This window comes from Quercus suber, unplaced genomic scaffold (assembly GCF_002906115.3).
Source record: "Quercus suber isolate HL8 unplaced genomic scaffold, Cork oak 2.0 scaffold_852, whole genome shotgun sequence".
NCBI lineage: Eukaryota > Viridiplantae > Streptophyta > Magnoliopsida > Fagales > Fagaceae > Quercus > Quercus suber.
Window position 1 is genome coordinate 201,096 of NW_027070282.1, and position 21,179 is coordinate 222,274.

The following is a 21,179-nucleotide window of genomic DNA, read 5'->3' on the forward strand; positions in this document are numbered from 1 at the left end:
AAAATATCATTTAATTAAACGGGCTAGATGAGTTAAATGAGTTCCATGTGATGGACACTAATCCAACCTGTTTATTAAACAAGTTAGTCGTGTCAATGCGAATATGACACGAACTCATTAAACCTCAACTCATAACCCGCTAATTTCGTGTTGTGTCATTTTGGATTCACATGTCATGTATAATTTTGCCACCCCTACATTTGAGTAAAAAATGTATCAAATGAATCTCAGATTCTTTAAAATATCAAGTGTTGAGTAGTGTCTAGCTTATTTGTCTATCATCTTTGCAGCTTGTGAGGTTGTGCCCACGCATGGAGCTGGTAATAAAATAAAGCAAAATGATGCGGTTGTATATTAACTTCGACAATTGAGTAAAAGAGATCTGTGTCAAAGAAACAGCATCGGATAATCTTAATGAAGATAACTTTACACACTTATGTAAGTGAAAAGAAGTTTCTAATTTGACGCCCTAAATTTTGAATTTATACTGCCTGCAAAAATTACACTAACCATTGGTATAACATATCGCAAAAACCTACACTCAAAATGTTCCTAAAGCTATAACATATCGCAGACCCATTGGTAACAAAAACCCTAGTAAGGAAAAAAAAAAAACCAAAAAACCAATGGCTACAAACCAAAGTCCAGTTCAGCTCGCTTCAGCACAGATGTCACTCTCCTAAAAAATTCTGGTTCCTTTTCTTTGATATCATCAAGTGTGCTTGATTCATGCTCATCTGCCTAATTAGACGAGAAAACATAAAAAGAGAGTCATGAGATTTTCTAAAGCAAGCTCTTCAGGAAGGGAAAAAATAAAAGAGAAACAGCCAAATACTAGAACTGGCAAAAAAGATTGTCACTGTAAAGAGAAAATCAGTGCAACATTTCCTATATTGGCAAATATATTCAATTAGCCACTACATTCCATTTACGCATCACCTCAAATGGTGATTGATTTAATGTAGTTTATAATGTCAATGCCTAAACAATAACGACCAAAAAAATGTCACCCTCAACCTCTAGAGCTTAAATACTCTCTTCATGAGACACAGACAGAGAGGCATAGGGAAGGGTAAATATCTTTCCATTATATTGAGCAGAATAAAAATATAAGAAAATGATGACTATAAGATAATTGAAGCGTAAGTACCAAAAAAATAAGACCATTGTAAAATATAGTCCCCCCCCCCCCCCCTAAACCCATTGTGATATAGTGAGACACNCCCCCATAAACCCATTGTGATATAGGAGACACTAAGGCCCGTTGTTTGCTCCTACTCAATACTCAGTTTTCATATCTCATTTCTCATCACTCAAACTCAGTTTTCGTAACTTATTTCTCTAACTCTATTTTTTCACTCACTCAAGCTAAAACTTGTTTGGCTCATATCTTGGTCTCTATAACTCAAAATTTTGCACAACCTGGTGGGACCCATTTACTGTGTTAGGTCAGAATGGTAGTTGCCTACCCGCGTCTCTTCTCTTTCTCCCTTCACTTTCATTTCCTCATTTCATGCCTCTTTCATCTTACTTTTCTTTCTTTCCATTTTCATACGGATTTTCCAGAAACCCAAAAAAAAAAAAAGCTCTAGCCTCCTCCCACAATTTGTACCAACTCCATCAAACCCACTTCCTCACAAAGCTAAAAGCTTAGAGCATACATAAACCCCAGTGCCTCACCTGTCACCGTGAGACATACCCACCATCCTGTATAGAACATACATAAACTCCACACGCACAAACCCATTTCTGTACATTTGTGGATGAACCCAAAACCCAAAACAAAAATATTTTCTTTAGAAACCCCAAACCCAAATCAAATTCCATTTTGAAACAAACACCAAACACCAAAACCCAAAACAAAATTTTTTTCTTTAGAAATACCAAACCCAAATTAAACTCCATTTTTCAATCACCAAACCAAATCAAACAACAAACCAAAATCAAGCCCAGATCTTGATCTTTCTTTTGGCCCACAGCTGGTGAGTGGTGGCGATGATGAGCAGTGTGAGTAGCTTTGGAGGGCCGGTGTGCAGTTGTGGTGTGCATTTGAAGAGAAGAAAAAAGAAGGGATGCGAATGGAGAGTTGAAAGGAAGAAAAAAAAAGAAAAAAAGATGAGAATGAACAATGAAGAGCATGGTAACAGATCAGCCATCTCTATCTCTCTATCTTCTCTCACGGCGAAGGGTCTCTGGTCTGAGCTTGGATCGGAGACCCAAATCACAACTTGTGGTTGATCGGAGACCCAAATCACGAGCTTGGATCAGAATCCTTAGATCGGAGATGAACCGATCTGGGCTGAGCTTGATGGTGACGACATCGAGACCCAAATCACGACCTGTGGTTGATCGGAGACCCAAATCGTTGAGCTTGATGGTGACAACTTGTGGTTGCTCGTGGTGGTTGCTTGTGATGGTGATGACTGGCGTGGTGGTGGCGGCGCGGTGGCTTGTGGAGGAGCAATGAAGGGCAGTGAGCAGAGAGAGCTCTGGTAAAGAAAACAAAAATGAAGAAGGAGAAGAGAGAGAAGAACCGTTGGAGAGAGAGATGTTGATGGGACAAATCATACGGTGGGCTCCACAAGGTCAAGAATTTTACGGAACTGCCACTTAGTTATGTAATCAGAAACTGAAAACACCAATTTGGTGTTTTCAGTTTTCGCACTGTAGCATCACTCAAACTCAGTTTGAGTGATGAAAACAAAGATAGAAAATAAGCCAAAAACCAAACCAGATTTTTAGTGGGTCCCACGCTAATTCTCAGTTTGAGTGATGATAACTCAGTTTGAGTGATGAGAATTGCCTAATCCAAACAAGCCCTAAAGTTTTCAGATTTTAGGAAAATGAGTTAAGTGGCAAAACAGTAATAAAACACACAAAATGGGACCCACGCGGTTGACTTGTCTTGTTGAGGTCAGACAGCAGTAATTGTTACCAGCAGCTCCTTGGTCCTTCACTCAAACTCATTTACTAACAGCCTAACACAGTAACACTGGAAGCAGAAACACAGTCTCATTGATTTTGCTTCATCTCTCTAGGTCTATCATCTCCCTCCAGCTCTCGGTCTTTCAAAGTAACGCATCCACCGGATCCTCCATTACTTGTATTTACCAGAAAACCCACAAACACATATACAACACTCCAGCCAAAAACAACCATTTTCATCCTCCAAAATCCACAAATCTCTTCTCCAAGTACAAGTCCACAACAATGCAATCTGCTCCCAACACACACAAAACCCAGAAGCAGGAAACCCACCAAACCTTTGAGGACAAAGAGAGAGAGACAATGAGAAAGAGTATCAATTTGGAAAAATCCACACTGCAGGGAGAGAGAAAGGGCAGCCTGGAGAGAGAAGCGGCTGCCGATCTGTGGGTCTAGGGAGAGAGAAACGCATCGCTGTGTAGATTTCTATGGGTTTGGCTTCTTCGGTTCAGTGGGTTTCTGTGGGGAGAGGGAAGAGGCAGTGGGCATACATGCGGGTTTCGAAGATAATGGGCAAATTCTGACTAGTGGGACCCACCAAGTGAGTTAAAGTAGCTTTTTTGAAAAAGAAAACCAAGGGGATTTGGAGTGCCAAATACACTGAGAATGAGTTAGGAGAAAATAGATAGGCTTAAGGTGGATGGAGAGCTGTCTTCGAATCTGGAGGACATAGCCGAGTGTATTTCTCGCTTCTATAGGAAGTTCTATTATGAAGATGTGGTTAATAGACTTGTCCTTGATGACATGGAATTATCTAGAAATTCTGAGGATGCTATTTGATTAGATAGGCCATTTGACGAGGAAGAGGTGTATAGGGTGATTAATGGTTTTAATGGTGATAAGGCTCCTGGTCTGGATGGTTTTTCCATGGCTTTTTTCCAGTCTCGTTGGAGTGTGTTGAAAGAAGAGATTATGGAAGTTTTTCAGAACTTTCATATTCAAGCTGTATTTGAGAAGAGTCTTAATACTGCATTTCTTGCCCTTTCCTAAAAAGGCAGATGTTGTGGATATCAAAGATTTCTAGCCAATTAGTTTAGTTGGTGGGATGTACAAGATTGTTTCGAACGTGTTGGCTAATTGGTTCCTACGGGTGGCATATGGGCTTATTTCAGACTCACAGAATGCATTTGTAAAAGGTAGAGAAATCTTAGATTCCGTGTTAATTGCTTCTGAATGTATTGATAGTAGATTGAAGGCGTATGATCATGTGAATTGGGGTTTTCTAATGTATATGTTGCAATGTCGTGGGTTTTCAGAAAAGTGGAGAAAATGGATTATGTTCTATATTTCTACTGTTAAATTTTCCATTTTGATTAATGGAAGTACTTTAAATTTCTTTGGAAGCTCTAGGGGGATTAGGCAAGGGGATCCTCTATCTCCGTTGCTCTTTGATGTTGTTATGGAGGCTTTGAGACATGGCTACAGCTGCTGGATAGTTTTCAGGCGTCTCTGTAGGTTCTACACCTAGTACTTCGATGTTGGTGTCTCATCTTTTATTTGCAGATGACACTCTTATTTTTTGTGATGCTAACCCTAATCAGCAGGTTACTTTAAGGGAGATTCAGGCTAGATTTGAGGAGGTTTCAGAATTAATTTGGGGAAGTCAAAGTTGGTACCAGTTGGTGAGGTACATAATCTGGATGTGTTGGTGGGGCTATTGGGTTGTAGGCATTCTTCCCTTCCTTTGAAATATTTGGGACTTCCTTTGTGGGCTAAATTCAAGGAGTTGTCAATCTGGAATCCTATATTAGAGAAGATGGAACGAAGATTAGCAGGGTGGAAAAGGCTTTACTTATCTAAGGGAGGGTTAAGTAACTAATAAAAGCACTCTCTCCTCTTTACCTACTTATTTCCTTTCCATTCTTCCTATACCTAGGAAGGTAGGTAATCGCATGGAGAAATTATAGAGAGATTTCCTTTGGTGTGCTGTGAGTGGTGATTCTAGTGGTGATTCGAAGTTACATCTGGTGAATTGGGCTAAGGTTTGTAAGCCAATTTAGGTTAGGGGGCTAGGTATTAGACAATTGAGAAGCTTTAACTCTGCTTTGTTGGGCAAGTGGTTATGGAGGTATGATTTAGAGACAAATACGTTATGGAGAAGGGTTATAGAGGCGAAATATGGGAATACTTGGGGTGGTTGGTGCACGAAAAAGGTGACAAGTGCATATGGTGTTAGCCTCTGGAGGTTTCTTAGAAGTGCCTGGCTGAACTTCTCTAAACTCCTACGATATGATGTAGGTGATGGTACTAGAGTGAAGTTTTGGAAGCATTTGTGGTGTGGGGATTGTATCCTTAAAGAGGCTTTTCCAGATCTTTACTGACTTAGTACTTAGTACGGTTAAGGACTCTTAAGTGGCGGAGGTTATGTGTTAGTCTGGTGGGAGGATTCATTGGAATTTCCATTTTTAATGTTCACCACAGGATTGGGAGGAAGATTCTTTTAATCAGTTTATGGAAATTTTTTACTCTTCGAAAGTGCGGGGGGTTGGCCCTGATAAGGTTTATTGGAAGGCAGCAAGGATTAGAGGTTTTGAAGTTAAAGGTTTCTATCTTTCTTTCTACCCTCCTATTCTTTCTTTCCCTTGGAGGTTGGTGTGGCAATCGAAGGTCCCTCCAATGGTGGCTTTCTTTTCATGGTCAGCTTCGTTAGGTATGATTCTTACAACTAATAACTTTCATAAAAGGCGTATTGGTCTTGATTGGTATTACATGTGTAAGAGGTGTAGGGGGTCGGTGGATCATCTTTTGCTTCATTGCCCTATAGCTTTTGAGTTGTGGTCTTTGGTGTTTTGTATGTTTGGACTTGATTGAGTTATGCCACATAAGGTATTTGAGTTGTTTGAGTCTTGGCAAGGTAAATTCGGGCGACATCACAATATAGATTTTTGGAGACTTGTGCCGCATTGCTTGATGTGGTGTATTTGGAGTGAAAGAAATGCTAGATGCTTTCAGGGATGTGACTGGTCCTTACTAGAAATTAAGTCTTTTTTCTTACATACTCTCCTTGCTTGGAGTGTGGCTCTATCACATTTTTCTTGTTTATCTTTTACTTGGTCATTGTAATTTTGGTTCTTGATTTTTGCCCCTTAGTACATCCTCAATGTACTCAAGTTGGCTATTTTTTTCTTAATAAAATTTTTTCATTACCTTAAAAAAAAAAATAAAAAAAAAAAATTCTAATGGATAAAACATTACCTTGAAACATCCAGATATAACACTATGACATGTTTTGCTAGAAAATTGGTGGCAGGCATATAAAACTCATATCTAAATCCAAATAAAATATAAGAGGATCGCATTAATCTTGGCATAAGCCATCTGCTTAGTGGAGCACATTTAGAAAATTCAGGTCATGTGCTTATTGCTCAAGCACCTACATTTTGAGCTTTAATATTTATTTGTGCTTTGATATACGAAGTGACAAGGGAGGAAAAAAATGCAAGAAAAACACGACTAGGTAGTATTTTCTGTTTTTTGGGATGAGTTGCAATTAGTGTTATCTTCCATTGTATTAATGCCGCCAAAGTTACGTAATCTATTGATGGCTTCAAGATATCATGAGCACTCACTCATTCGATAAAATGTCAATAAATATGTTAATAAATGATATATACCTCGCTAAACTTTAATAGAATTAAGTTTGACACTGTCGCGGGCTTTTCCTGATCCCACCTGAAGAAATGGAGACAAGATCAAAAATGTCAGTGATAAAATAGTCTACATTCACCATCAGGGCAACATCAATTTCGATAAGAAAGATAACGCTACATGACAAACATGGTAGACATGGTGAAATTCAACAGGTTTAGATGATCATAGTTTAATTGCTCAATGCTCTTGTGCACATACTTAGCTGCAATTTACTCTAGTTCAAATATCTGAGAAAGATTGCCTTTAAGTATCCTACAATTCAGAGAAAATTGTCTATGATGGTATTTATGTTCAGAATAGAATCTAACTGCACCAAACTGCTCAATACAAGATTCCAAATCAAGGTGCCATAACTAAGAGAAAGACTGGAGAAAGGGCAAAACTCAGGTACACTTTCTTAGCTGCTGTGTCATAGGTTCCTATGACAGCATTGACCAAGACAGTAAACAATATTACCATTTCCAATGAGAATTGTTGGAAAGTAATGTAAATTTCACTTTCCAACAACAATAAAAGTCAATGCAACCTGTTTAAATTTAATTGGGGAACCTAAGGTACAACACCTAAGAAACTGTACCCGAGTTTTACCAAAGAGAAATCAGCCAATGAAGTGAGAGAAAGAACGACAGCCAGTGAATGAACAGTAGACAAGGCCCTGATAAGAGATAAATAGCAGAAAAGGAGTGGTCAAGCCAATCCTAATTAAGATCTTAGGCTTTGTTTGCTGAGTTGACTATATAGTTCATACACCAAAAGACTAATTTTATAACTTTAGTATTTCTTTTTTAATATTCTCCCCCAAATTCTAGGCAAGGTTCAAAATGGTCAATCACATCCAACACAAATGCAAACTATACCTCACAAGCATTAATTCATTAACAGATCGCCACATTCCACGTCCGACATCTTTTGGAGACTGCTCTCTTGCACTTCGTCCATGCCACAACTCTTTTGCAACGTACATCACTTCTTCAATATCTACCTATAAAAAATGGCAATAGATTACACAAGCATTTAACCAAAAAGTTTAAAGGACTTTCCCATAAAATTGAAATTTAATAACTAGCATATGGTGCCATGACTCTTCTCATTTTTATAGGAAGCCAAACTCATTCCACCTTATACTTGTAACTTTTTCTTCCTGGTATCAGGTCCTTTGGCAACTCTTAAAAGAGGTATCAATTATTAAAAAAAAAAAAAGATTGATAGCTAGGTACTTTTTTACTGACTAACTTGTAATTGGCCCTTAATTTTCTCCTAGTCTTGGCATCTCCTCCCCTTTCTTTCAATAAGAGTAGTGTGAGCTCATATATTCATACAGGCAGGTAAAATGTATCTACCTAACCCAAGTGCACATGATGCATACAATAAATTTTACATAAAAGAATTAGAAGAGAGAGTTGATCACAAAATTTGGGACTAAGGCTTGTTATGGTTGTTGATAAGAATTAGAAGAGAGAGAGAGAGAGAGAGAGAGTAAGAGAGGTCTTATCTGCTCCAAAGAACTAACAAACTTAATATTAAAAGAGCCTAAAAAGAGCTTTAGGAATTAGTCAGGTGCTAGGTGAACTCTAGACACCTTATTAGCAAATAAATAAATAGGAGCAATTTTTTAACAATAACTTATCAAGGGAAACTTCATACCCGGACTTCCATGGCTGTGCCATACAATGATTCCTCATGCTCAATAAGGCGTTGATGAAGCATCCGGTAATGATCCATGTCCAAATTTACCACAGGCTCTGTTTGGACTTGCACCCCTGCTAGTTGTGTCACAACATAGGAGGCCATTACTTGTCCAAAAATTGCAGGGACGGTTCCTAGAACAGGTATTATGCGAACCCTAAACCCTGGTACTATCTGATATAAGGATAAGAAGTTAGAATGTTTACAAATAGGGAGAAATTAATTAATTTTCTTGTACAATATCTAGTTTTTTTTTTTTTTTTTTTGGTTGATAAGTAACGAAAATTTTATTTAAAAAAAAAAAAAAACAAAACAAAACTAGGTACACAAGGGGTGCAATCAAAAAGAATAACAAACAGCTCTCAAACTACAATGCTCAACCAAATCTAAAAGAGGAAAAAAGGAGTTAATTACTTTTATGGATAAATACGCCAAATATCAGAATTCTTTGGAGTAATTACTTATTTGGAAAAAAAAAAAAAAAAAAAAGGAAAAGAAAAGAAAAGAAAAGGTAACATATACTTTCAACTAACAAGTAAAACATTTGCACCTGATAGTCTGAGGGATTTTCTTCTTCTCCACTTGGTCCCTTAAATGGAAGCAGTTTTGCTTTAGGTTTCTCGAGCGAAAACACAACAGGAATGCCACCGTCAATGCCATGATCTCTCCTTAGTCGGTGTCTTACCTGAAACAGAGATTTGGGAAAAAGGAGTTGCATATTAATGCCTTAATAATAATAAACAAAAAGCATGCAATCTTCACCTAGTAAATAAATGAAGGAAAAAGTAAATTTGTCCAATACTTTTATATAAGTTGAGTGCCAACAAAAGTAGTTAATGTGAAGTAAATGCAATCATAAACTGAAAATTATCATATACGCATAAAAAAAAAAAAAACCCCCTCACCGACAGCACCAAAGTTTCAAACACCCAACTGCAGCCAACACCATGGGCAAAAGTCACCATTATGACACTCACCACCCGAAAATCCAACACCCACCACCAGCCAATACTCAGTTTCCCCACAACTCCATCATGGCACTAACACCATGTCACACCCATTTGTTTTGAAATGCAAACAAGAATTGCAACCTAGCAGCACTTGACCCAGTAGTCCTAAATACCACCATGAACACATGGCCAACCACAGCAAAACATGGCCAGCACCAGCAAACCAACATCATTGCCAATTGTGCCAACCTACACTTGTTACCCAAAATCCATCACCGTCACATCTACATTCTGAAAACAAACCAGCCACCAATCCAATGCCCGCCACCAGCTGTTACTCAATTTCCTCAAAACCCCATCATGGCACTAATACCACATTGCACTCTTTTTTTCTTTTTTGGAAATGCAAGAAAGAATTTCAAAGTAGCAGCACTCAACTCCATAGCCCTAACACACCCCATGAGCCAATGTCCAACGACAGCTAAACCAACATCACCATCTGCCTATGCCTGCTACCCAAATCTATCACCACCCACGTCCACATTCCAAAATAAACCTGCCACTGCATCCACAATAACAGTGGAGGCTTATGAGGCTTACAAGCAAATAAAGCTTGATTTGAAAGCTATATTATAATGCCTATGGTGGGTGGTTCAAGGGTTCTGGTTTGTGGGGGCAATGGTAATAATCTTAGGTGGGGTAAAGAGCAAACTCAGACCATACCACAAGCAGAGAAAGTATAATTACCCCAAAAATAAAATACATAAACAAGATGGCACATATCCATATTCAGGAAGTCTAACAGATAAACTATAGCACACCTGAGATACACAGAATACTTAAATCAAGTTTGTAAAAAAGATACATGCATATGTACACACGGTGCACACATTCAAAAAATAGAATTGCATTTACTTATTTATTTTTTATAAACACTCAAATACAAAGATATTGATTATATGTATATACTAAACGATTATTTCATTTTATTTTTTTTAATTGATAAATATGAGCTACAAAATATCTAAGTTCCAAAATGTATAAGACCTTAGTTTTCATGTTTTAGAAATGGGCATCTTTTATGCAACTTGGTTCTGCAAAAAAACAATCAGACAGAAGCATATTCAAAACTGCTGAACAGCTTAAAATTTGTTGATAAGAAAAATGAAAAAATCATTACCGCACGAGATAGCGGGTCATTTGTTGACTCTTTCAAATCAGCAACACGTATTCTTGTTGGATCAGCTCTTGCACCAGCTCCTGTTGCAGATAGAACTTTCAGACCCCTACGTACACATGCAGCAAGAAGTGCCACCTATTACATATAACAAATCAACAAATTGAAAATTGAAACTTCATTACTATCATAATTCTTGTTTGGAACACAGCAGTGAATTATAATGACAGAGGGGCGGCTGGAGAAAAATAATTTTTTGGCTTGTGTAGACTTGTAAAAACATTGTTTTCAGGTGCAGACCAAATTTTGTAGAAAATGTCCAACGTCCTTCTCACATCATTGTCATATGCATCTAAATCAAGTCTTGCTAGCATGGCCCTTCCCAAAATAATTAATTTATATACAAAAGGAAGAACCCATAAATAATATCCACAATTCGGATACAATAGAATTTTTTTTATCAGTGCCTCCATATCATCAAATCATAAAATTTGCAAAATTTCTTAGACTCAAGGCTGAAAACAGCATCATATTACATTGGATCAAATGATCATATAAAGCACATATATATGTACAAACCTATGTTACATGGACTCCAGTGTCAGGTGCTGGCATGTCCCTAAGTGTATAACCCACTTAATAATCCAGTTAGAGTTACATTTCCTCTCTGCAAGGAGGTGTAGGGTTAGGCGGCTAGTATATGTTGAATTTGTTTGAAGTTCAGGTTTTATTTGGTTTTTAGTGTGAGAGAGAAAGAAAGGAGATTGGAGACGATGAGGAGGTGAGGAGCTTTTGATAACTGTGAAGAGAGAAGAGAACCCCTAACTGAAAGAAAACACACACACACACACACACATATATATTTACATATATTTAAGGGCATTTATGTAAATATACTTGAAGTGGGGAAACTAAAACCCATCCCTGCCTCACCATCAAGTCAATATATTTCACCTTGCCCTCACCCCGCCACTCCATCAAATTGGGGAAAACCTGCTGCCTTCATGGGTGGAAGCAAGGGGAAAAATTGCCGCCCCCATAAATGCATATGTATATTACTAAGAAAAACCAAACTATTCCTATTCACGCTTGCAATGATGGAATAATCCCAAAACTAATAGATTGCATCTTATAGTGTTCAAATATGATTTTTACATATGACGAAGCTCAATTTGCAACAATTGAATGAAAGAGTGTGTTCCATATAAGCAAAACTGGAAGATTTGTCTTTTATGCAAGAAACTTTGGATAAGTAGCAGTTGCTATTATAGCTAAATATCTTTGCCAAAAATAAAGTTGATCAAGAACTTAGATGTTTTAAGTTAGATATAAGTTTATCCCGACCATTGTTGAAAAACATTGCACCCGTTACCCCTTCAAAATCTGATAGATGCAGCCCCGCCTAGTTGCTGTTACACCAACTTCGATCGGGTGTTAGTTCAATGCAACAAGGTGTTGCACTAAAGAGAGAAATCCAGCCTTACATTTCACCCCATGTTCGATTTCAAGAACAGCTAAAAGAATGCATTACAAGGGCAACAGAGATCACAACTGACCAAGGTGAGCATAAGGTTGATCATGGAAAAGTCAAGACCATGGAATATATTGATGTTATGGCTATGGATCAATTCAAGAAGGATTTTAAGTTGAAAAGACTTTCAAGCATTGATTTTATTATTCCAAATGAATTTAACGATATGGAGTGAAAAATAGATTCTTTATCTTTAATGCTTCCATAGGTGTTTGAAGAATGGGTGCAAGTTTCATGTTTAATAGTTAATACTTCAACACTTCAAAACCCAAGGCCAAGTTTTTCCCACCTGGGGAACAATGATGAAACGATAGAAGATTGATTTGCTACTACTTTGCATATTCACTAATTCAAGACATATTTATGAGGTTTTTAAGGTTAAAACAGTTTTTTATTTAGATTTTATTATATTAGTTATGGTCCATTTTGTATTCAAGGGCTAAACTATAATTTCTACAATTCTTGTTAATTAAGGTCCAAAAACTAGTACTAAATTATTTGAGTATTCAACAGTAGTAATTTTGGTGCAGGTAAAACTAAATTCATGAATGTTAATCATAGTTATAGGCAAGAAAAGTTACCTTTGTATCAATGTTATCGATGCAGTCCAAAACAAAATCAGGGTTTCCTGAAAGAATTTCTTCTTCAGATGATGCATCATATAATAGCACTTTTGCATCTATATGGCACTCTGGGAAGATTGATAGGAAATGCTCTTTGAGGCACTGGGCTTTTGGAATGCCAACATCTGCTCTTGTTGCAACAGCGTGTCGGTTAAGTGATGAAAGTGATACCTTCTCATGTAATTAATGAATGAGTACATATATCTTATGAATCTAATCAAATAAATTCTAATGAATGCAAATATGAAAGCAAAAATCAATACTCCTTTTTTTTTTTCTACTAATGTCAGTCTTCTATCATTACCAGCATTCTTAAGAGTTAGGAGGGACAATTGTATCCACAAGAAATAAAAAATTTATTAAATTACTGAATACTAATTAAAAGTAAAGTGCTTCATGGAACCAGTGTGCCGTATGTTCAGAATATTATCAAAACACGATTGATCATCCAGTTAATGCAAGCTATCATGTGAAAAAGTCATCTTTGCTGGTAGATTTGAACAGCTTTTACCATATATCAAAATTTTGGTCAAAGTTTCATGTTCTGGATAGTGTTGAAAGAGCAATAAAGGTATGAAATTGAAACAACCAATTCCATTAATTTTTACCAATTTTCCAACTTAGGGGGAAAAAAAAAGTGGATGTGTTTTTTCCTTTTCTTATTTTCAAGAGTGGTACCCTTGCCAGGGGGGGGGTGGGGAATATGAGAAACTGTTCTAGAGAAGCACTCAGAAATTCACAAGGTAGGGGGGAAAGTTTTAGTTCCTCTTCAGTTGGGTAGCTTAAATCATATCATATCATAAAGGAACACTAAACAAATAAGTCAACTAGAAGTAATTTAAAGTTCACCTTCAATTTAAACTATGACACTAATAAGGTAAAAAATCATGGATCTTATAGAGTACCATTTTTTTGGTAGTCCATGACAACAATAAATTATCATCATTTAAGTGCATTTTAATAACCGGTTACTTTCTAGTTTAGGTATCAAAGATCCATGTCCTATTGCCAAGCTGGATGATGAATACACATCAAATGATTCAAACCACTACTTGATGCAAATATGCATTCATTAAAAACAATAATTAGCCAGTGGTTCAAATCCCTTCTTTACATTACAATTTCTGTAAAATAGACACTATGGGAAATCTCATCAGATATTTCTCAGTTTAGTAAAATAAACTAAAAGAAAGCTTCATGTGTGGATTTAGCATAGGAGTAGACACACCAACATGGTGAACTGTGTATTATAAAGCTATGAAAAACAATAAGAGAACACAAATATTAAAAAAAAAAAAGAAAAAGAAAAAAAAAGAGAGACATCACAGAATATACCTGGTCAAAGTCCACAAGGAGAAGCCTGCCAACCCCCGATCTCAGAAGCATAGATGCTGCATGACTACCCACCCCCCCAAGACCAATGACCACAACATAGGATGCAGTCACTTTCTGTTGAGACTCAAGGCCAAAGAATTGAATGTTCCTAATAATAGCAGAAAAGTAACAACTCCAATTATGCTAACAGTTAACAACATCAAAATAGCAATCCACTCAGAGAAAGATCCCACTCCCACACAGTTGCCATCACATTCTATCCAGGCCTTCACATGTTGGTAAATTAGATAAAACCCTTACAATGAATTGATTGAGGAAGCATCACATCAGAGTGTTGGACTGGTGTTGTATGTGTGAAAAGAGCAGGGAAACTACAGATCACTTACTACTCCATTGTGAAGTAGTCAATGAACTTTGGGATATGATCTCATGTTTACTTAGAGTGCAGTGGGTCATGCTTAGATGGGAGGTAAATTTACTCCCTTCTTGGAAAAGAAAATTTGGTAGGAACCATAATGCAAACATGTAGAATGCCATTCCCTTATGAGTAGTATATTTGGGGAAAATGCAATGTGTGTAATTTTGAGACTACAAGAAAACAAGTTTAAAGTAGAAGCTTTTAGTGTTGAAGACCCTCTATGATTGGAAAGCTGCTAATGGCTGTTTTCTTTTTCAAAATTGTTAGAATTTATCAATCTTTTTTTCTTTTCATGATTTCTTGGTGTTTATCTTGTATGTTTCATGTGTACATAGGTTGTACCCCTTTGCACTCTTAACGAATTCTGGTTACTGGTAAAATAAAAATAAAAAATAACTTAATTGGTGACACCAATAGTACCTGGTCAATTGTTCAGAAACTATCTCATCTTTTAGAAGGTTTAAACCAGCCATCCCATGGTTCTGGTTCCCAGAAACTGTGCAGCCTTTAGCATTCTCAGATACAAGTCCATTCCCTTCTATAACAATTATAAGAAATATAGAATTACAGTTGATTAGTCACTAAAAAATAAAAATCACATATAAAAACCATGTAAGAAAAAATAAAAACCAGTTAGTTGTTAGTGACATAAAAAGCCACCATTTTTAGGTGATAAAGGTCAAATTAGGAATCTATCTTCGTGTTATTGTGCTGGGCTTTAGGATGGGAAAAGTTATGTCTTGGACTTTGTTATAGTGAGAGAAAGGCTTTAGGGTTTCTAGATTGAGTTAGGATTGGAAAATATTTAATTTTGGTGACCGAAAGAGACCAGGAGTCAAGGTATCCACTCCCTGGTAATTCTCAAGAATCTCAACAGCAACAAGATAAGGATTTTAGGGTTGTTTTCAGGGGTTATTTGATGGCAAATAGTTAGAAAAAAAGTAGGCTTTTAGGGTTTTCACAAGGAGAGGAAAGGGTGTGATTTGGGTCAAAAACAGGGAAGAAAAGATAGAAATTTGTTGTAATTCAACTTATCAAAAAATAATTTGTTGTAATTCAGGGGGATGGACTGTTTTAACAATGACATGAACAATAGCAGTGCACCAAAGAGGGAGAACACTTTAGGCACTCAATCTCAATCCATGAATCACTTTTGAAAAAATAAAATAAAATAAAATAAAAACTGTGAAGAAACCAACTTTGTCATTCCATATCAAACCACGAATTACTTTATATTCTATTAATCAAGTCTAAATTCTTTTTAACAGTGAATAATATTGATAACAACTCATTGACTCTTAATTTGACTAGCAAACAATAGGAAAACCCAATAAAATGTTCCTCAAACTATCATGAAAAATCTGAAAATAATCTACCCCAAAAATAAAATTATGCACATGAATTTATAAAAGTTCAAGATCTGCCCTTACACATAAAAATGTCTGTAACTCGTAATTTTTTTTTATTGGTTCCTAGAACTCATAGATTAATAATTTAATAATCATGTTAAAAGCAATTTTCACCTAGTGACTTGACTTCAAAATCATACAAGACTCATGTCAATCCAATTTTATGCTAAGCTTCACACAAGAAAAGCTTTAAGTCGCCAAAACTGAAATTTACTGCAACTTGACATTTCTTCCATGGCTGCATGATCAGGTCTTTGCACTATGTGTGGGCATAGGGGTTGGCTTGGGGGAGGGGGGAGGGTGAAGGTTAAACTCAGATGGAAGCCTAGCACATGTGAAGGGTATACATTCACTACCAATAAGTAAATTAGGAAGAGAGCATCTTCAAGTCATTATTTGGTAACTGCAGTCAACCTCAGCCAAGGAACAAGTTGAAAAGCCTCAACTATATTACCCAGCAGGAATTCTACTATTACACCTAAGTGTTATCATTAATGCTGCGTGAGGCAGCACCTAAAACACAGAGAGAAATGAAACTACATAACTTTCATAAATAAACAAGAAGAAATACGATGCCAATGAGCTCCAACTCAAATTGCAAATCCTTCTTCCATGATAACAGTGATGGAAGGTGAGGTCCTATGTTCAAGGCCCACAAGGTGTGTGTGTGAAACTTATCAATTAAAGTTAAAAAATAAAAATTCCATACTCCTCCAAATTTTGGCATGCATTATACCTAGAATTTTTTACATCCTTCTATTCTACTTCTACTTCTACTCTTTAATTTTTAAATAATAAAAGGCATGCCAGAATGGTGTTAGTTAGTACTAAGACAACTCCTCATTGTTGAATCTTTTTTCTTTTTCTTTTTTTGTATATTTTTTCTCGATAATTTACCAGTCATGTTCTTCCTAACTAGGATTTCACAGTTTTTGAAAGAAAAATAATACAGAAAACAGTTTTTACATGCAAAGACGGTAACTATTTCTTTACAAAACAACAAAGCTGTCAAAGTTCAGAGCATATAAACTCTTTTTAATACACCAGACCCAAAATGCAATAACAAAAAAATTGCTACATAACAAAGTCAAGCAAATACGTGTCATACTCATGGATATTGGTTTCATCATATACCTACATAGCACCATAAGCAACCATAAATAAAGCCATAAAGCCATTTTGACTGGAATATCTAAGTGCAAGGTGGCTCTACAATCTATATCTATTACAATTGCCAAACCTTTGTTTTCGGCAAAAGCTTCGTATAGAGGCCAAACCTATTATTTTAAATCAATTGAATAAAGTTAGTCACTAGATCACTTACTATTAATTTCAATAGCCTTTTCCTCCCATTGCTTTGCAATCCTTCTGCAATGATACACAACCAACCTTAGCCAAAAGTAATGAAAATCTGCATATGCTGCATAATATAGTAAATTTCTTTATTTTTATAATTCTTGTAATGCTGGTAGTACAATTATAAAAAAAATATAAAAGCAAACAAAATTTGGATCAATTTTCTTTCCTATGAATATGATTTTGCCTTTTCTTTTAACACTGAATCGTGAAACTTCATTCAACAAAGCCAAACAGCTCCATTTAGTTTTTTTTCCCAGGAAACTGAAGTAAAGGAAAGAAAAGAGAAGAAAGTTTGTAATTTGATTTTCCTGAGTTTTAGGCTAAGGAAATGAAAAGAGTGAGAATTTGAAGAAAAAAAAATATATATATTGGCAGCGAAGCGGAGACAAAGTAAAGTAAATGAATGACTAGCCTTGGAAGAAGCTTGAGAAGAAAGACTGTGGAAACAGAGCCCAAAACAACTCCAGCTCCCACCAAACCTAACCATTTTACTCTCTCCTCCATTTTCCTTTTCCTTTTCTCCAATCCCAAATAAAGCTGAAAGCAGGGGTTACGGCAATTGGGGCACTCTCAGAAATTAGTAGGGCTTTGAGATCGTACATGTCACTTATTTAAAAATAAATAAATAAATAAGGCCAAAAGAAAAAATATATATATTATTAAAAAACAAGACTTAGATATAGTAATTAGGTCTTAGGTACTTATTTTAAAATTTTGTCATGTGAATTTTTTCTCATAGATAGAAGTATATTTTTTAGTTAAGTAGCTAATCAGGAACCTAAGGAGCAGTAACTAAGTTTTGTCCATTATTAATTATAGTCAATTATTTTTACACCAATTTTACAATTTCTTGAGCAAGTGGAAGTGTTCGATGAAAAGTTGTGAATTCATATAATCATAATGGGTAGAGCACTTGGCTTTCAATAGCTCAACTTAGGGGTGTCAAAGTTCGATATGATCTCCAAACATAACACAAAATTAACATATTACTAGGGATGACAATTTTTGCCCGATCTACGGGTACCCAGTCCGGCCTGACCCTAATGGGCCGGGTTTTACCCAGTCTGATTAAAAATAGGGTCGGGTATGAGTTAAAAAAAAAAAAAAAAAAAAAACCCAAAGCGGGATCAGGGGTTATTTGATGGCAAATAGTTAGAAAAAAAGTAGGCTTTTAGGGTTTTCACAAGGAGAGGAAAGGGTGTGATTTGGGTCAAAAACAGGGAAGAAAAGATAGAAATTTGTTGTAATTCAACTTATCAAAAAATAATTTGTTGTAATTCAGGGGGATGGACTGTTTTAACAATGACATGAACAATAGCAGTGCACCAAAGAGGGAGAACACTTTAGGCACTCAATCTCAATCCATGAATCACTTTTGAAAAAATAAAATAAAATAAAATAAAAACTGTGAAGAAACCAACTTTGTCATTCCATATCAAACCACGAATTACTTTATATTCTATTAATCAAGTCTAAATTCTTTTTAACAGTGAATAATATTGATAACAACTCATTGACTCTTAATTTGACTAGCAAACAATAGGAAAACCCAATAAAATGTTCCTCAAACTATCATGAAAAATCTGAAAATAATCTACCCCAAAAATAAAATTATGCACATGAATTTATAAAAGTTCAAGATCTGCCCTTACACATAAAAATGTCTGTAACTCGTAATTTTTTTTTATTGGTTCCTAGAACTCATAGATTAATAATTTAATAATCATGTTAAAAGCAATTTTCACCTAGTGACTTGACTTCAAAATCATACAAGACTCATGTCAATCCAATTTTATGCTAAGCTTCACACAAGAAAAGCTTTAAGTCGCCAAAACTGAAATTTACTGCAACTTGACATTTCTTCCATGGCTGCATGATCAGGTCTTTGCACTATGTGTGGGCATAGGGGTTGGCTTGGGGGAGGGGGGAGGGTGAAGGTTAAACTCAGATGGAAGCCTAGCACATGTGAAGGGTATACATTCACTACCAATAAGTAAATTAGGAAGAGAGCATCTTCAAGTCATTATTTGGTAACTGCAGTCAACCTCAGCCAAGGAACAAGTTGAAAAGCCTCAACTATATTACCCAGCAGGAATTCTACTATTACACCTAAGTGTTATCATTAATGCTGCGTGAGGCAGCACCTAAAACACAGAGAGAAATGAAACTACATAACTTTCATAAATAAACAAGAAGAAATACGATGCCAATGAACTCCAACTCAAATTGCAAATCCTTCTTCCATGATAACAGTGATGGAAGGTGAGGTCCTATGTTCAAGGCCCACAAGGTGTGTGTGTGAAACTTATCAATTAAAGTTAAAAAATAAAAATCCCATACTCCTCCAAATTTTGGCATACATTATACCTATAATTTTTTACATCCTTCTATTCTACTTCTACTTCTACTCTTTAATTTTTAAATCATAAAAGGCATGCCAGAATGGTGTTAGTTAGTACTAAGACAACTCCTCATTGTTGAATCTTTTTTCTTTTTCTTTTTTTGTATAATTTTTCTCGATAATTTACCAGTCATGTTCTTCCTAACTAGGATTTCACAGTTTTTGAAAGAAAAATAATACAGAAAACAGTTTTTACATGCAAAGACGGTAACTATTTCTTTACAAAACAACAAAGCTGTCAAAGTTCAGAGCATATAAACTCTTTTTAATACAACAGACCCAAAATGCAATAACAAAAAAATTGCTACATAACAAAGTCAAGCAAATACGTGTCATACTCATGGATATTGGTTTCATCATATACCTACATAGCACCATAAGCAACCATAAATAAAGCCATAAAGCCATTTTGACTGGAATATCTAAGTGCAAGGTGGCTCTACAATCTATATCTATTACAATTGCCAAACCTTTGTTTTCGGCAAAAGCTTCGCATAGAGGCCAAACCTATTATTTTAAATCAATTGAATAAAGTTAGTCACTAGATCACTTACTATTAATTTCAATAGCCTTTTCCTCCCATTGCTTTGCAATACTTCTGCAATGATACACAACCAACCTTAGCCAAAAGTAATGAAAATCTGCATATGCTGCATAATATAGTAAATTTCTTTATTTTTATAATTCTTGTAATGCTGGTAGTACAATTATAAAAAAATATAAAAGCAAACAAAATTTGGATCATTTTCTTTCCTATGAATATGATTTTGCCTTTTCTTTTAACACTGAATCGTGAAACTTCATTCAACAAAGCCAAACAGCTCCATTTAGTTTTTTTCCCAGGAAACTGAAGTAAAGGAAAGAAAAGAGAAGAAAGTTTGTAATTTAATTTTCCTGAGTTTTAGGCTAAGGAAATGAAAAGAGTGAGAATTTGAAGAAAAAAAAATATATATATTGGCAGCGAAGCGGAGACAAAGTAAAGTAAATGAATGACTAGCCTGGGAAGAAGCTTGAGAAGAAAGACTGTGGAAACAGAGCCCAAAACAACTCCAGCTCCCACCAAACCTAACCATTTTACTCTCTCCTCCATTTTCCTTTTCCTTTTCTCCAATCCCAAATAAAGCTGAAAGCAGGGGTTACTGCAATTGGGGCACTCTCAGAGATTAGTAGGGTTTTGAGATCGTACATCTCACTTATTTAAAAATAAATAAATAAATAAGGCCAAAAGAAAAAATATATATATATTATTAAAAAGCAAGAATTAGATATAGTAGTTAGGTCTTAGGATCTCATTTTAAGATTTTGTTATGTAAATTTTTTCTCATAGATAATAGTGTATTTTTTTAGTTAAGTAGCTAATCGGAACCTAAGGAGAAGTAACTAAGTTTTGTCCATTATTAATTATAGTCACAATTATTTTTACACCAATTTTACAATTTCTTGAGCAAGTGAAGTGTTCGATGAAAAGTTGTGAATTCATATAATCATAATAGGTAGAGCACTTGGCTTTCAATAGCTCAACTTAGGGGTGGCAAAGTTCGATGTGATCTCCAAACATAACACGAAATTAACATATTACTAATGTGTAGCCTTATATATATGTACATGTACAATTAAAAATAATTTAAATTATATAATTTAAATTATACATTTC

At 35.7% G+C, this 21,179-nt stretch overlaps 1 protein-coding gene across 2 annotated transcripts; it reads right to left on the reverse strand.

Annotated features, from left to right (window-relative positions):
* Positions 1-324: 324 nt before the first annotated feature.
* On the reverse strand, positions 325-20,697 carry LOC112033526 (tRNA threonylcarbamoyladenosine dehydratase). 2 transcript variants are annotated; one of them, XM_024066299.2, is made up of 11 exons: positions 20,524-20,697; positions 20,080-20,123; positions 14,777-14,894; positions 13,939-14,086; positions 12,562-12,774; positions 10,453-10,587; positions 8,873-9,007; positions 8,281-8,496; positions 7,494-7,618; positions 6,600-6,657; positions 325-741 (listed from the first exon to the last, which is right to left on the reverse strand). In XM_024066299.2, exons 1-11 carry the CDS (start codon positions 20,613-20,615, stop codon positions 631-633), a joined length of 1,395 nt encoding a protein of 464 aa, XP_023922067.1. In that variant the 5' UTR covers positions 20,616-20,697; the 3' UTR covers positions 325-630. The 2 variants fall into 2 exon arrangements, with proteins under 2 accessions (XP_023922067.1, XP_065623898.1); XM_065767826.1 differs by lacking the exons at positions 20,080-20,123; positions 20,524-20,697 and adding exons at positions 17,090-17,133; positions 17,537-17,709.
* Between the last annotated feature and the right edge of the window lie 482 nt (positions 20,698-21,179).

What these genes read in the sequence shown, in the direction of transcription:
- LOC112033526 (XM_024066299.2), bottom strand. Translation starts at nt 20,615, where the DNA reads ATGGAGGAGAGAGTAAAATGGTTAGGTTTGGTGGGAGCTGGAGTTGTT. An exon ending in ATGACCCGCTATCTCGTGCG is followed by an intron (nt 9,008 to 10,452) that starts GTAATGATTTTT and finishes TCTCTGTTTCAG; the next exon opens with GTAAGACACCGACTAAGGAG. An exon ending in AATGAATTAATGCTTGTGAG is followed by an intron (nt 6,658 to 7,493) that starts GTATAGTTTGCA and finishes CCATTTCTTCAG; the next exon opens with GTGGGATCAGGAAAAGCCCG.